At 35.7% G+C, this 14,464-nt stretch overlaps 1 protein-coding gene across 1 annotated transcript; it reads right to left on the bottom strand.

The window, feature by feature from the left end:
* Positions 1-617: 617 nt before the first annotated feature.
* On the bottom strand, positions 618-14,193 carry LOC108971164. Its single transcript, XM_018937037.1, has 13 exons — positions 13,744-14,193; positions 12,418-12,525; positions 9,124-9,221; positions 7,634-7,789; positions 6,675-6,806; positions 6,377-6,613; positions 6,177-6,305; positions 5,341-5,470; positions 4,727-4,849; positions 4,221-4,310; positions 2,377-2,500; positions 1,601-1,908; positions 618-773 (listed from the first exon to the last, which is right to left on the bottom strand). The coding sequence occupies exons 1-13, from the start codon at positions 14,191-14,193 to the stop codon at positions 618-620; spliced, it is 2,241 nt and encodes a 746-aa protein (XP_018792582.1).
* Between the last annotated feature and the right edge of the window lie 271 nt (positions 14,194-14,464).

The raw sequence follows: 14,464 nt of genomic DNA, 5'->3' as shown, positions 1-14,464 counted from the left end.
AGAAATCATTGGATATAAGTTAGTTCAAATTGGAATTTAATACGATCTTATAGGTTTTACTGATACTAAATAAAATAAATAATACGTTAAGGAAAATTTCCATAAGTGAGAGAACTTTTAACACTCCAGTTGGTAGAAAAAGGAATATTATACAAGAAATAATACGGAATACACCGCCTGGAGTATATAAAAGCACTGCATCAATATTTTTTCAACCGAAGGAAACACCTATCAAGCACAGTGCCGGAAGACCAATATAAGCATGAGTATATGTAAGTATTTATTCATAAATATAAATAAATTGCCGAGCAAATACTGATAAGAACAGCTTTACCTCATCACCACTTTACCGGCGGATGTACCGCTGGAGGAAACTTAAATGAGAAAGATCCGCTTTAGTGCAATGTTTATGAAAAGTTATTTTTGAGATACATACATACATAGCACATAATATGTACTTACGCACATTGACTTATTTTCCCATATAAAAGTATATTTATCATGAAATTATATTTTTTATCGAACAAAGTATGCCCTATTTTATTTATGGAGATTATAAATATGTAATTGTACATTCAATCATGCTTAGTAGTAGAATAAAACTACACAACGTGACATTATTTTCGCTTGCTATCGTTTTTTAAGAAAGGTTCTGACTTCAGTTTTTCCATAAAAACTGGTTGCATGTCAGTGAACCAGGAAATTTCTTCACAACGAGCCTTCACCGGACCATCTTTGCAAGTCAGCCAGTAAGTGCTCATGAGGCCTTTGCCCTAAAATTAAATAAACAGTATATTACTAATGTTATTTATAATTAAACGACTTTATGTATATTAAAAATAATTATTGCTAATATCAGTAATCTAAATCTACTTCTGGTACGGTAGGGTATTGCCATTTACTTCCTTTAAGGGAATCCAATGAGAATTAAAACCGCTTTCAAAACAGAAAACCAATAACAGAAAGATATTTTTAAAGAGAAACATTTACATTTAATGCAAGACTTAAACGAGTTGTCAGATGCTTTTCAAGGATTTTAATGAACACTAGCATTTTTACAGCATTCATAACAGAATCATAATTTTTAACAGAAACAGAGACTATCTATTAAACGTTTGGCAATTTTTCCCCTTTTCTCTATAGTACCTGTGAATGATAAAATATTTTTCAATTTTAATGCGACGAAGTAGAATGTCGAATATATGAACCTTGTGATAAACAATTTTTAGTTTGCAGATTTGAAATGTGGCGACAGTCTTGTTGTTGTTGTATACACTACATCACATTACTCAAATTATTTTCGAAATAAAGTTTAGCTTGACTATTCCATCCGAATAGACTTTGATGTTAAGACCCATTCATAATGGCCTTGCTTTCAAGGAACGTCATATAGAATATATTTTATAATATATATGCAGAAATATGCATCTCACAACAACATAAAATGAAATGAAGTTTCCTCGAATTGGTGGAAACCACTATTTTTCTGAAAATAGATATTATTGTAGGGAGGGACATCCTAATTTACGATTACATATGTATATATGTGTTTTTGTTCCTAGTCCTTCAGATTCTAATGGAGAAAATGTAATTTACTTACCTTTACATCAATGAGTCCGCGGTGTTCTGTGCGAAAGCCACCAATCCTGTGCAGTGCCTCGTTCATTTCATCCGTGATGTGAATTTTGTGAGCCTCACCGGTAGACTCCATGCGTGACGCTGTGTTGACCGTGTCACCAAATAGGCAGTAGCGCGGCATTTTCGTGCCGACAATACCAGCGACCACCGGACCAGTGTGGATGCCACAGCGTATTTGCAATGTCCCCGTTGACCGCGGAATTTTGAAAAAAGACGATGCGTCTAGTAAATCAAGCGCCATTGTGGCAATTTCCGAAACATGCTTTTCGCCTGCACACCTCACATATATGTATGTATGTGTGTGTATATATAAACAAAGGTGTATGTGTGGTCCGCCATTGGTGGTGACAGCGAGCCGGATGCGGAGATTATAGTTGGTTGTCAGGGCAAACGTGAAGTGTTGACGAAACGAGAAACAAGAAAAAATCAAGAAGAAAAAAGAAAAAAGGGTGTTGCTGAGTGCATAATAATTTGCCAACGACAGAAAGTGACAATTTTTCCAACAAGTTCATTATTCGCACATATGTACAAATTACCACTTTATGTGAGCATATGATAGTTGGTACCTTTGAACTGAATTTGAATGTAAATTAACTGTATATGTATACATAATATGTTGTTGTAAGCTAAAATTATGCTACTGTTATTTTTTTATAAACTCCTGAAAGTTATGCTTGCCGCTGCTACAATTTATACTATCTAAATACATATGCCAATATGTTTATACCATTTACGTACCATTTTTTACTGGCAGTCCTGATGCTACCATATAGGAGTCGCCTATTGTCTCCACTTTGTAAACATCATAACATTCAATGCGATCATCAAAAACACGATAAATTGAGTTCAGAAAGGTGACGACCTAAAATATTTTAATTTGGCTATATAATAAATAGGTATATATGTAGATATATTTGAAATTATATTTGTATAAATAAATGTATTCGGTTAGATCGAAAAAGTGGGGTTAGTTCGAATTAAATAAAGGGCCTATCTGAGAGTTGTCTATCAACCATTTTTTTAATTCAATGCTATTAATTGAGTGTTGAGTTGTTTTCACCCCATCCTTTTCCACACAGCTTCTGCAGATGGCGTCTGGTAGGATTAACAATCTTACAGCATGGTCTCCAATATGGGAATGGACTGTTAAAAGACCCACAACTGGGGAGAGGCTAGCCTTATTGGGGGCAAAAAGATCACTAGATGTAAGATCACTACATGTACCGATGGTGGCCCAGCGTTGGCACAGTTTCCGTGAAGTCCAGCCATCTATTTAGGAGGCATTAAGCCGTTCCCATTCTACCGATAGCGATTCTAGGAGCCTTTCCTTGCTAGCTTATCAGCAAGAAATTGCGATTGCACTATTACACCATACCAGTCTTATTACAAAGACACTTGATGCTTGATGATGTTAATGAGTTCAAGGCTAGTATCGTCGCTCTACTATATGAGTGAATAGTCACTTCTCTGAAGGAGGCTGCACCTCGAAGCAGTAGATCTGCTGCTAACCTATCATCGATAGCTTGAAACTATATAATTATTTCGGAGATTCCATTTTCCGTTTGAGCATTACCTTAAGGTTTTAATTAGGTAGTAATAATATATTCCAAGGAAAGCCATCAGAAAATATGAAAATTTCTTTTCACGAGAGTCGAGCTAAAAATCCTAGGAAAATATTATCCAAGAAACATCAAGAAGTCCTTCCACAATTACGTCGACGACACAAAACAATATGACGACCAGACTTTCAAACACTTTCACCGACTTCCTCTCAGTGTATGGGGTACCTGGAATCAAACCACCATCAATTGAAGATGACAAACTCGAGTTGCCTTTGTGAGTGGGACCCTTGCTCAGCTTCGTTCTGGATACTGTAGCGATTTAAACTCCTAGTTATCCAGAATCCACCGCGACATATCATATATATGTCCAGCGTACAGAGTGAAATTCATCAGCAACGAGTACCCGCATCATACTGACCACTTTTTCGCTTGTCCAGCTAACCCTTGACAACAGACACTCCACTGCCTATGGATCAACCCTGTTGGGTGACCTCGATGGCAACTTATCTGAACTTTTCCATTACAACGTGAACTAAATAACTGTTACAACAACAACAACTATTATTTTTATTATTTTATCCAATTTTATCTAAAACGGTACTAAGTATTTGTTGTGCCTTAGACAGTCATTTCAATTTATCTGATCAAATCTTAGAATTATAGCTATTAAAATCTTATGGGGTGGCGAAATATGAAAGTATCATTATGACTAAAAAAAATAAAAAAATTTAAGTACTAAAAGCCGATTAGGATCTGCGCTGTACTAGAAAACCGGGTGGCTCTTTTAATAAAATGTTCACCTTAGAATTAAAGTTCAGCAATAGTTCCATCATTTTTAGTTTTGTTTCGACCAGAGTTTTTATCTCTGATCTATGAAGAAAATACACACACTTACATAAAAGTACTCGGCTGTATCGTCGTCACGAGACCACTTTGAAGGAACTCTTTTGCCGAGAGAAAACTCACCCGCTTTGAATAACCCTCATAAAAACTAAAATCATAGAATGAGTTACCACTGACCTCCAAAGGTGTACATCTTGCAGCTATCTCTGTGAAACCGACGATATCACTGAAGTAAACGGTTACAGCTTCATACATTTCAGCGGGTACCTGAGAGCGGAGTAAAATAGCAATGGAAGAATAAAATTATGTGTTTAATAAGGAATTGACTATAAATTATGACATATCAGATTAATTAACTTAGCTTAACTTGATTTAACATAACTAATTGATTTTTTTGTAGTTTTTCTCTTGGATCTCCAGTTTAGCTTTAGGTTTCTTACGAATGGCAAAAACATTATTCTCTTAAATATTAAAATATCACAAAATCTGCTTTCATCAAGTTTTGCTTCAATATTAATAACAATTATTTTATAAAATATGATTATTGTTTCTCAAATGTCAAAGTCTTTCTTTCAGCGCCAGGATCAGTTCGATTTACCAACAACTTATATACTACGATATATATTATTTATGACTACCATACTTTCTTCTTTTGTGTTCTTCTGTCAGAAGGATAGTTTTACCTGTTGTGTTTGTTTTAGCTGCATGGCAACACTGGGTGGGAGCATTTGGAACAGTAGAGAATCACTTTTACGCTTCTCCCTTTTCAATTCCTTGGCTTTCTGTGCGAGATTGACAGCATACATCTTGTAGAAAATATCGAACAAGAAATATAACGGTTATAATGACAGTAAAATAAGAAAAAACGTTAACATCGGTGGCACCGAAGCTTTAGTACCCTTCAGAAATATAAAAAAGTCCTCAAAAGAGCTTCGATCGATCAGTTTGTATGACAGTTATATGCTATAGAAATCCGATCTGATCCATACAAGCTACAGTGGTTCGATATTAGTCGTTGCGGCAAATGATTAGCTTCTTGATGAGAAAAGAACGGGTGTAAAATTTTAGTTCGATGTTTAAAATACTGAGAAACAAATTCGCATATATACAGTCAGACCGACAGACATGGCCAAATGGATTCAGCTCGTTATGTTGATCACTTATGAACATATCAAAAGTATCGTTTTGAATGTGACAAACATCGTGGCAAATTTAATATATGGTATGTATCCTTTTCATGGTATAAACTTGTATTATGAGGAAAAAAACTATCACTTTACTAACTATATCTGTTTACCTGTATAGTTGCGGCAGCATTTTTGACTAAGATTATAATAATTGGCGAAACACATAGAACGACGACCAAGATAGCTATGCCCACCGCCTCTTTATTAGCAGCCTCCGAGAGTGTTGTATCGACATATTCTCTGTTGGTGCAAAAAAATTATACTTGTATTTATATTATTATATAGTTTCGTAGAATTATTATATACTTCATATCCGAAGTAAGAATCCAAAATAATTTAAATTTAACGAGTTTTTGATGTTTCAGTTCTATCCTTTGTTTAAAGAGATGCAAGTCTCTATGAATAATTCATTATCTTCCACTGTTCCAAACAGTCTGTACATATATCCGTCCTAATATGAACCAAAAGAGTTAAATACTACCGATTGGATGCAACCACTTAAGAAAGCTTGCGATCCAAAGTCATGTCTCTTTTAATTATGTGCTAATAAAGCGGGTGTACGTCTTCTGTTTGGTACGTAGCATTGTACGTATATCCATATCTCTTACGTTAGGTCTATCGCTGCAGATAAAGATAATCGAGCTGATTCTACGATCTAAGAACCGACTCAAAACTGCAATGCAGAGCATTGAACTCTTTCAAACACTTTTACGTAGCGGAACAAATTTTCCGAAATACGAAATTTTTAATCGAAACGATTGAATTAAACCCGTTCACGAAGTAATAGATTGGCGAACTTCAGGATTACTGGGACAAATTTGACATGAATGTTTGAGACAATTTTTTTTTTTTTGGAATTTGTCTTTGAAAAATAGTTGTGTATTTAGAATTGAATATAACTATTGTTCTACCCATCTAAATGAACAAACTAAATTACTTTATTTACTTGATTTTGATCCGTAACGCCTTCTGTAATATTCGTAAATCATCCGTAAAATTGTGCATAGTATCGTAATATTGTATAGCATTCCGTTCGTCTGAAACACCTTGTTTGTTTTTAAAAACATTTATGTTCCTGTAAAGGAATTAAGAGCACATAACGCATTAAATATTTTGAGTACATATTGTATCTCTTATAATACTAACATCGCTTTCAGCCTTTTATATTTTTCGGTCCTGGTTATGTTCATATACATTGGCCTCAAACTGGGCACATAATTTAGCGTTGAGTTGATAAGTTCACGTGATAAAAACTCGTAGCGAATGAAGGAAACCAAAGCATCCAAACCCAAGTAACCGCGTCCATAGTATTTAGTGCCAAAAGAAGCAGCAATGTTCTGACACTCAATGCTTTTTAAAAGATTTTTGAAACCAATCAGGTAGCTAATGAAGAAAAAAATGTTTGTATGATAGATAACTGCACTTTCCGATATATGTTAATTACCGCCAAACGCCACTGTTATCCGTTTCCTTTATTTGTTCAGTAAGGTGATGCAGTAGAGCACGATTTATAGCCGTGTACCAATTCATAACATCCGTTATTGAACTATCTTCGGGTTCTGACCGCACACGATCTCTAAACGTTATAATCGTTCGAAAAAAAGTTATATTAAAAATAATTATTTTTCAGCTGAGATCCTAAAGTGTTAGTTGATTTAACTTAACTTTTTTGACTTCGGATAGTATTAGGCCTGTTTACGTAAACTTTACTATGCTTCCTGAATTCTGAAGTAACTCAGTTGTAGGTATTATTATTAACAATTGTTCCGAGTAATTACAAACTCATTCTCCCGACGGTAATTTTAACTGGTTCAAGAATGTGAGTGCTTTTGTTGGGAAAATTTTAGATTTTAGTGAATTTGAACTTGTCCAAGGAAAGTCGAAAACTCGCGTGTTTACCATTACGTCTTACCTCTTTTAAACATCTTTCAAATTTTTTCATTCGAACCAAGTAATTCCTGGTCAACCAGAATACAGAGACTAGATCACTTCTTAGAATCATAAGCATTCATTTCGATGAGATAATTATGGCTAATTTATTCACGGGCACAAATCACGCATGCTACTTTTAAGAAATAAAATACGATCTAAATGAGTCTACGAATAGCCATTTGTTTGCTCAACGAAATGCTATAAAAACTGGATCGTAATCGAAAAAATGTTGTGATTTTCAACCTTATAGGTAATACAAACTATTTAATTTTTTTAAATAACGTAAATGAGAACTTTTCAGAACTCATCTTTATATATCTTTTTCTATTCGTCGTAGAGCTAAAGTAATACGCGATAGGTTGCTAATAGCCTGGCTAATATCTTTTGATAAAAAGCAGGTTTCAACCACTTTCAACGTTTTTTTTTGTGCTATCAAAAAATAATATAATAATAAATTATTGATAGAATTACCTGAATTCATTTAAACGATTTTGAAACTCCGTCCGATTAAGCATAACCTCAAAATCTTCATCTTCATCTGGCAATGTTGGTACACTAACTTCATTCCATGTTGTCAGATTATTCAAAGCATTGTCGGTTATAGCGAATCTTCGTGTTAAATTTGATCTATTAACATTATTGATAACACATTAGTTAAGTTTTGATATAAAACTATTTTGAAATGAATGTAAGATTTGACTAAACTACCACATGCATTCTCAATGTTGGCGTCTCAAATTGACGTTCTATAATTTTACTAAGTCGAAAGGCTGGCAATATCATTTTAACACAGAAAAACTGTCTATTAGTAGATTGGATCTGATAAGTGCTTTTGATACTCATTTTGGAACCACCTGTGAAAGAATATCTAATAATAATCGATAATGAATACAAGTTTTTTGGCTCAAAAACTTTTCTTATTCTAAAGTTAAGAGATCATAGATCTAGCACATACAGTATGAATGTATATAAAACCAATTATTCTCAATAATATAATGGGGGTGGGAAATTGTCTGTCGAAAACTTGCCAATAGGTACTACTTTGAACTATGAGGGCGAACAAGGAGATATTTTCTTCTTCTTTATTGGTTAGACAATGCTTACGAGGCTATAGCCAAGCTTACAATAGCGCGCCAGTCGTTTTTCCTTTTTGCTGTTTGGCTTTAATGCGATATTCCAAGTTTACCAGGTCCTTCTCCACCTGATCTTTTACAACGAAGTGGAGGTCTTCCTCTTCCTCTGCTTCCCCCAGCAAAGTAATACTCAGTGCTTCAGTGTTTTCACTGAATTCGCTGAACTATGCGCAAAAACTATATATCTTCTGCAGAAGCTTTTCGTACGCTCGCAACGCCGACTCACCAGCTGTTATCATCGGCATGAGCCCCTGCATCCTATAGTAGGAAGCCGATGATGAGTGACTTCGCTTTGCTCTTTGCTCGTCCAGAGAAGACTTTACTTCTCAATTGCTTACTCAGTCTGAAGTAACACTTGTTGGCAAGAGTTATTCTGCGTTGGATTTCGAGGCGAACATTGTTTTTGCTGTTAATACTGGTTCCAAGATAGACGAAATTATCTACAACTTCGAAGTTATAACTGTTAACAGTGACGTGGGAGCCTAGACGCGAGTATGCCCTCGTTCACTAATAGACACATTTGCTTCGCTTTCTTATCCATTCTGGAGACCAATGATATTAATATCGACGGCATACACCAGCAGCTAATTTGAAACTAATCTTTATCTTGAGTTTGAACGAAATGTTTGTATGACAGCTATATGCTATAGTGGTCCGATCTCAAAAATAGCATAGATATGATGCTTTGAACAAAATCTATGCAAAATTTCTTGAAGATAATTTGTCAAATAAAAAAGTTTTCCATACAAGGACTTGTTTTTTTTTTATATATAAGTTCAGATATAAAATCCTTATGTACGATAAAAAACTCTATAAAAATTAGCTCACCGTTCTATATTGCCATTGGTGAAGATATAAAAGGACACTTCTGAACGCTCCAGCTGCAGACGAGTCACAACTTTTCCCAAGTTTGTAGCTATTGTTACCTTTTGGTCAAAAGTTAAGCATGCAATAAAATAATTATGAGAAATGTTAAGAACATTCTGGATAAATGAAAAAAAAAACTTGTAAAAAGAGTAGAAATATGATTGTTGGAGATATTTGTCCATACTTTTATTTTAATTTTGGTTGGTTCATAAGTCCGAGATCGCTGTTCGAATGTAACCTTTATCCTGTTTTATATAAGTGCGATCGGATTACGCTATATGACGTTAGAAAGATAACACGTTCGTGATGTTGTGTTAAAAAACTTCTCAGATAGTTTTGTGATTACTTGACTCAGTACTGTTAGGGCACGCGCCAAAAATGAACATCAGCAGAGAGAAAGTGCTTCTTCAATAAGAAAGTGAACGCAAGACAGTCGGTTAAAAATATGAATAGGATCTATGGTTCTGATAATATGTTAAAGATGTAAGGCAATGTGGAAAACCAATTGTCGAAAATCGATAAAAAATTGAAAATCGTCGAATCGTTGTGGCCGAAACGCGCTGTGGCCGCGCAAACGATGACCAAGCCACGAAGGTTGTGCTACGTGTTTTGTGGGATTGGTAGCGATTTTCGCAACTATGAGCTTCGCTCCTACCTAATTTGTCCTGCACTGTCAGAACTTGGACCGTCTGAAGAAAATAATCGCTCAGGAACTGGCAAGCTAAGGCGAGTAATTGTATTCCATTAGCACAGCACCAGGACACACACATCGATGGTGACTAATCAGAAGCTTCGGAAGCTTAGTTGGCATGTTCTTATACATTCAATTTATCACAAAGAGATCATGCAAAAATTACTGATTTATTTTTACTTAAAATATTTATGCGTATGTACATATGTCTGTATCTTATTTCTCCGTGTTTATCTACAAGTTGTCGTTAACCTTTATATTTGATTATCTAATTAATCTTCAACAATTCTTATTTAACTCTGCTGTAAACCAAAAGCTAAGCTACAAATATGTATAAATACAAAGGAGAATACTCGTGTCTATATGTACAAAAGGGCACGATTGGAGCGATAAATTTTAATTTATATGTATCGCCACATCATTCTTTGTACTAATGAAGATAAAAATTATAGAGGAAAAATTTCTGCAGGGACCATAGCAAGACGTTTAGTCTTAAGTACTAAGCGGTTTAAAGCACCTACAGAATGGGAGGGATATTTTCAGGTTGTACAAAAAGTACGACGTGATGTTAAAATAAAATAAAATACTCAAATTTGGTCAAAGTGGGTTCGGTTTTTTGTTATGTAGCTAATCTATAAACAAAATGTCGGTCAAATGGCCACTATGACTCCATTTGCTTATCCCCACCGTTCGCGCCTATCTTCGTTCACCCCGTGTTTTATATTAAACAAGTAAGCAGAGCTAAATCGGGTGCAACCGAGCAATTCATACACATGCAAGAATCAATGTCAGGAAAATACTTTAAGGTGTAAAACGTTAACCATAGTATCAAAATTCAAGCAATTTTATATATGTGTATATGTACTCTATACAACTCATACACTGACGTATATATTCGACATAAGGTTTGTTAGAAAATCGAAAATCATTATATATAGTCTATGGGGGTAGTATCGACCCGATTTTACGTTTTTTCCCAATACCGCCTACTATTAACATGCCTCATACTAAAAATCAATCATATAGAGTAAAGTCAGCCGAATGTTCGTAAATCCTGACATTAGTTACATAGGGTCTAGGCCAAGTTTTAGCTCAAATTTATCTATTTTAGGCACAAAGATACACTGTTCGGAATAAAACACGCTTTCTTATTTTCATTGAGATAACTCACATATTGGCCGATATATGCGGTACAAAGTCACTTAGTAATTCGAAAATCATTATATTAGATGTATGAAGGCTTAGGAAAGTATTGGTCCGATTCAACCCATTTTTGACATGCAGACATACCATTGTCAGAGAAGAATTCTCCCTGAATTTCAGTTATGTTCTATATATGTATATCACACATTGACTCACATGACACTTTCGATCAAAAGTTAACTATAGGTACCGGGGTCTAAATATTTGATACCTAGGGGCTTGAATAATTTATGTTGGTTTTAAAAAATGTTTGGTCGTAAGGTGGCATACATTAAAGGTATTATTCGGCCAAAGTTTTATCTTGTTATATTAATTACTTTCTGATTTGTGTACTAGAAAGTGAAAGAATCAAGTGAAATTTAAAAGTGTGCTGCATGGGGAGTAGGCGTGGTTGTCGTTCGATTTCGTCCATTTTTGTACTGTGACATAGGAACAAGTGAATAAAGCCATAATTTTGTTAAAATTATTCATTTGGGTCCCGAGATATGGGACTTCATCAAAAAATAGGCGGCGCCATGCCCATCGTGCAATTTTCACACCGCCTCCCCTCTCATATCATGTCGGAGGTAAAATTTGATGTTTCTGGCTTATTTAGTTATTGAATTATTGCACTTGGAGTGAGCGGGGTTATTTTCCGATTTTATCTATTTTCGCACTGTCGGTGGGAATTCTGATAATATGTGCGCTGGAAAAATTTGGTTGTTGTAGCTTTTTAGAAGATATATAAATTAAACTTATTAGAGGGCGGGGTCACACCCACTTTTTCAAATGATTTTGCCTACAGGTTCTCTTGCTACTGCGATCCTATGTACCAAATTATAGTTGTATACATTAATTTAATCCTTAGTTATGGCACTTTATAGGTTTTCGGTTAATGGCGTTTTGTGGACGTGGCAGTGGTCCGACTACGCCCATTTAAAAACTTGAATTGTATTTTTGTATTAAGAAACCGGCACACCATGAATATATCTAAATTTTTACTCAAGTACACAGCTTGCACGGACGGCCGAACGAACGGACAGACAGTTACGCGGATTTCAACTTTTCTCCTCATCCTGATCATTTAAATATGCATACATATATAACCATATATCTATCTCGCTTAGTTTTAGATGATACCTACAACCGTTACGTGAACAACACTATTACACTCTGTAGCAACAGGTTGCAAGAGTATAAAATAGAGTTTAGACCGACACGACATTTACTTTACAAGTGGCAAACGTCGGCAGCATACAGCAGTCACAATGAGTGATAGAAAAGTAATCGCCATTCCTACTAACTTCTTGCCATGTCTTCTTATATGGTATATACATATAAACATACAATCACGTAGGACCTTGCGACAAGGCAACACTCACCTTCGTCTCAATGTCAGCCACTTCTGCTCTGTAGTCAAGAATTTCTTGTAGAATAACTGATGTTTGAACAATCAGCGCAAGTATTGGAATGAATGGCAAAATTATCATCTGAAATAAACAAACAAATAAAATCAGTAATAAATTCTCATTAATTAATTCAATATCCAAAAGAGGGAGAGAGACAGAAATCGTTTTAATTTTCTAAAGAAAATACAATGGACAAATAAAGAGGCAACACTAAGTGCTGTTATGTGAAAATTTATAAGAGGTTATGTGTTCGCAGTTTTTTTAATACATGTAGACGCCGTTATTGGTAACTGTCATGAGTTGGTGATAGGCTCGACTTCTATTATTTTTCTTCGGAATTTTTTTCGTACAAAAATCGGTTGTCTTTTTTCTCATCTAATTATTTCTGCCTCATCTATATTATTTTGGACCTATAAAATAATAAATTAGCACAGCACAGAAGGGAGCTGTCTTTATGACTGAATTTGGTATCGCCACAAAAGGAATACGGCTGCGTAAACTGATGTTGAGCAATACCAAAAGTTTCGTCAGGATCGGGAAGGACCTCTCCGAGCCGTTCGATACCAAACGAAGTTTCAGACAAGGCAACTCAATATCGTACGAGTTCTTCAATCTGAATAGAGAGGGCAACAAGAGTGTACATCTGTTGGTGTATGCCGATGACATCGATATCATTGGTTATTACAGTAGCGACTTAGCTCTGCTTTTTCGATGTTGGACAAGGAGGCGAACCAAATGGGTCTGATAGTGAACGACGGAAACTTTGTGAACGTCTTCAAATGACCGAAGTTATTGGGTCGTACAGGTTGAATGGACCTCCATTTAGTTGCCCACGTCACTGTTGACAGTCATAATTTCGAACTTAGATAATTGAGTATATCGTGGAACCAGCATTAACACTAATACCGAGGAGGCAATTAAGAAGTAAAGTGCACTCTCGACGAACAAAGACCACATCCTACAAATCACTCAGCATCCCCGTCCTGCTATGGTGCAGAACCATGAACGATGACAACATCCGATGAGTCGGCGATACGAGTTCTCGAGAGAATGGTTCTGCGGAACATTTATGGGCATTGGCAACAGCAAATACCGCAGTCGTTGAGTTGTACGAGATATACGACGGCATTGATATAGTTCAGCGAATTAAGAGACAGCGACTACGCTCGCTTGAATGGTGTATCAATAAACATCGCGCCTTAAGAAGTATCATTTAAAAGGAAGTTGGGACGTATATTCGCATTTTAAGCACATCTCAAACTATATTTAAAAGTAAAAATTGCATTTAGAAGTACTTACTTGCAACAGTTGTATGCGTCGTCCCGTTTTGATTGCCGGATTACGAGCAGCAGCACTACAACATTTGCCTTCCACCGTGGCCGAAACATCCTCTGAACTGATCGATCGTATTGACATTTTATCCAAATGGTTGGACACTTGTAGATTTGGCTGGATGTGCAGATGCTTATGTTGGATGTTATTGTGTAAAGTGTTATCCGATAGTATATGGTCATGGTTGGGATGATACTGCTTCAAACTAGAGTTTGTGCTCATATTAAATGTTTTCCCTTCAGGCAGCGAAGTTGGAGTTTGAAAAAAACTATTGTCGGTTATGTCAATTTTGATACTTGATAACCCGGTTCCAACGTCAATTCGTCCCAATTTTCGTTGTGCATCAGAAGAGGGTGTAATAGCGACCTCCATATCTTTTCGCGGATGACGATCTTGATTTCTTGGTGGCGTTGTCATCTTTATGTGTGGATTCTCTTTTGAATCCTATACAACTGTAGTTATGCTTGTGGTGCTGGAAGTGCCAAAGTATGCTGTGGATTAGTGAAATGGAAAAGGACTAATATTAATTCGATTCTTGCATTTGGGAAAAAGCTCGCACAGTGAAATTCAGGACTGATCGTAAAATATTGGTTCAACGAGCTTCAAAGTGGCTAAGGCCGGCGAACCTGGTACGAAAGAAACGAAGACCTTTCGGCCTTTGACCCCTTGGGCAAAATAGTCACAACGC

The sequence above is a fragment of the Bactrocera latifrons genome, unplaced genomic scaffold, assembly GCF_001853355.1.
Source record: "Bactrocera latifrons isolate USDA-ARS-PBARC rearing strain unplaced genomic scaffold, ASM185335v1 scaffold_33, whole genome shotgun sequence".
NCBI classification, from domain to species: Eukaryota; Metazoa; Arthropoda; class Insecta; order Diptera; family Tephritidae; genus Bactrocera; species Bactrocera latifrons.
This window is presented reverse-complemented; position numbering and strand designations above follow the sequence as displayed.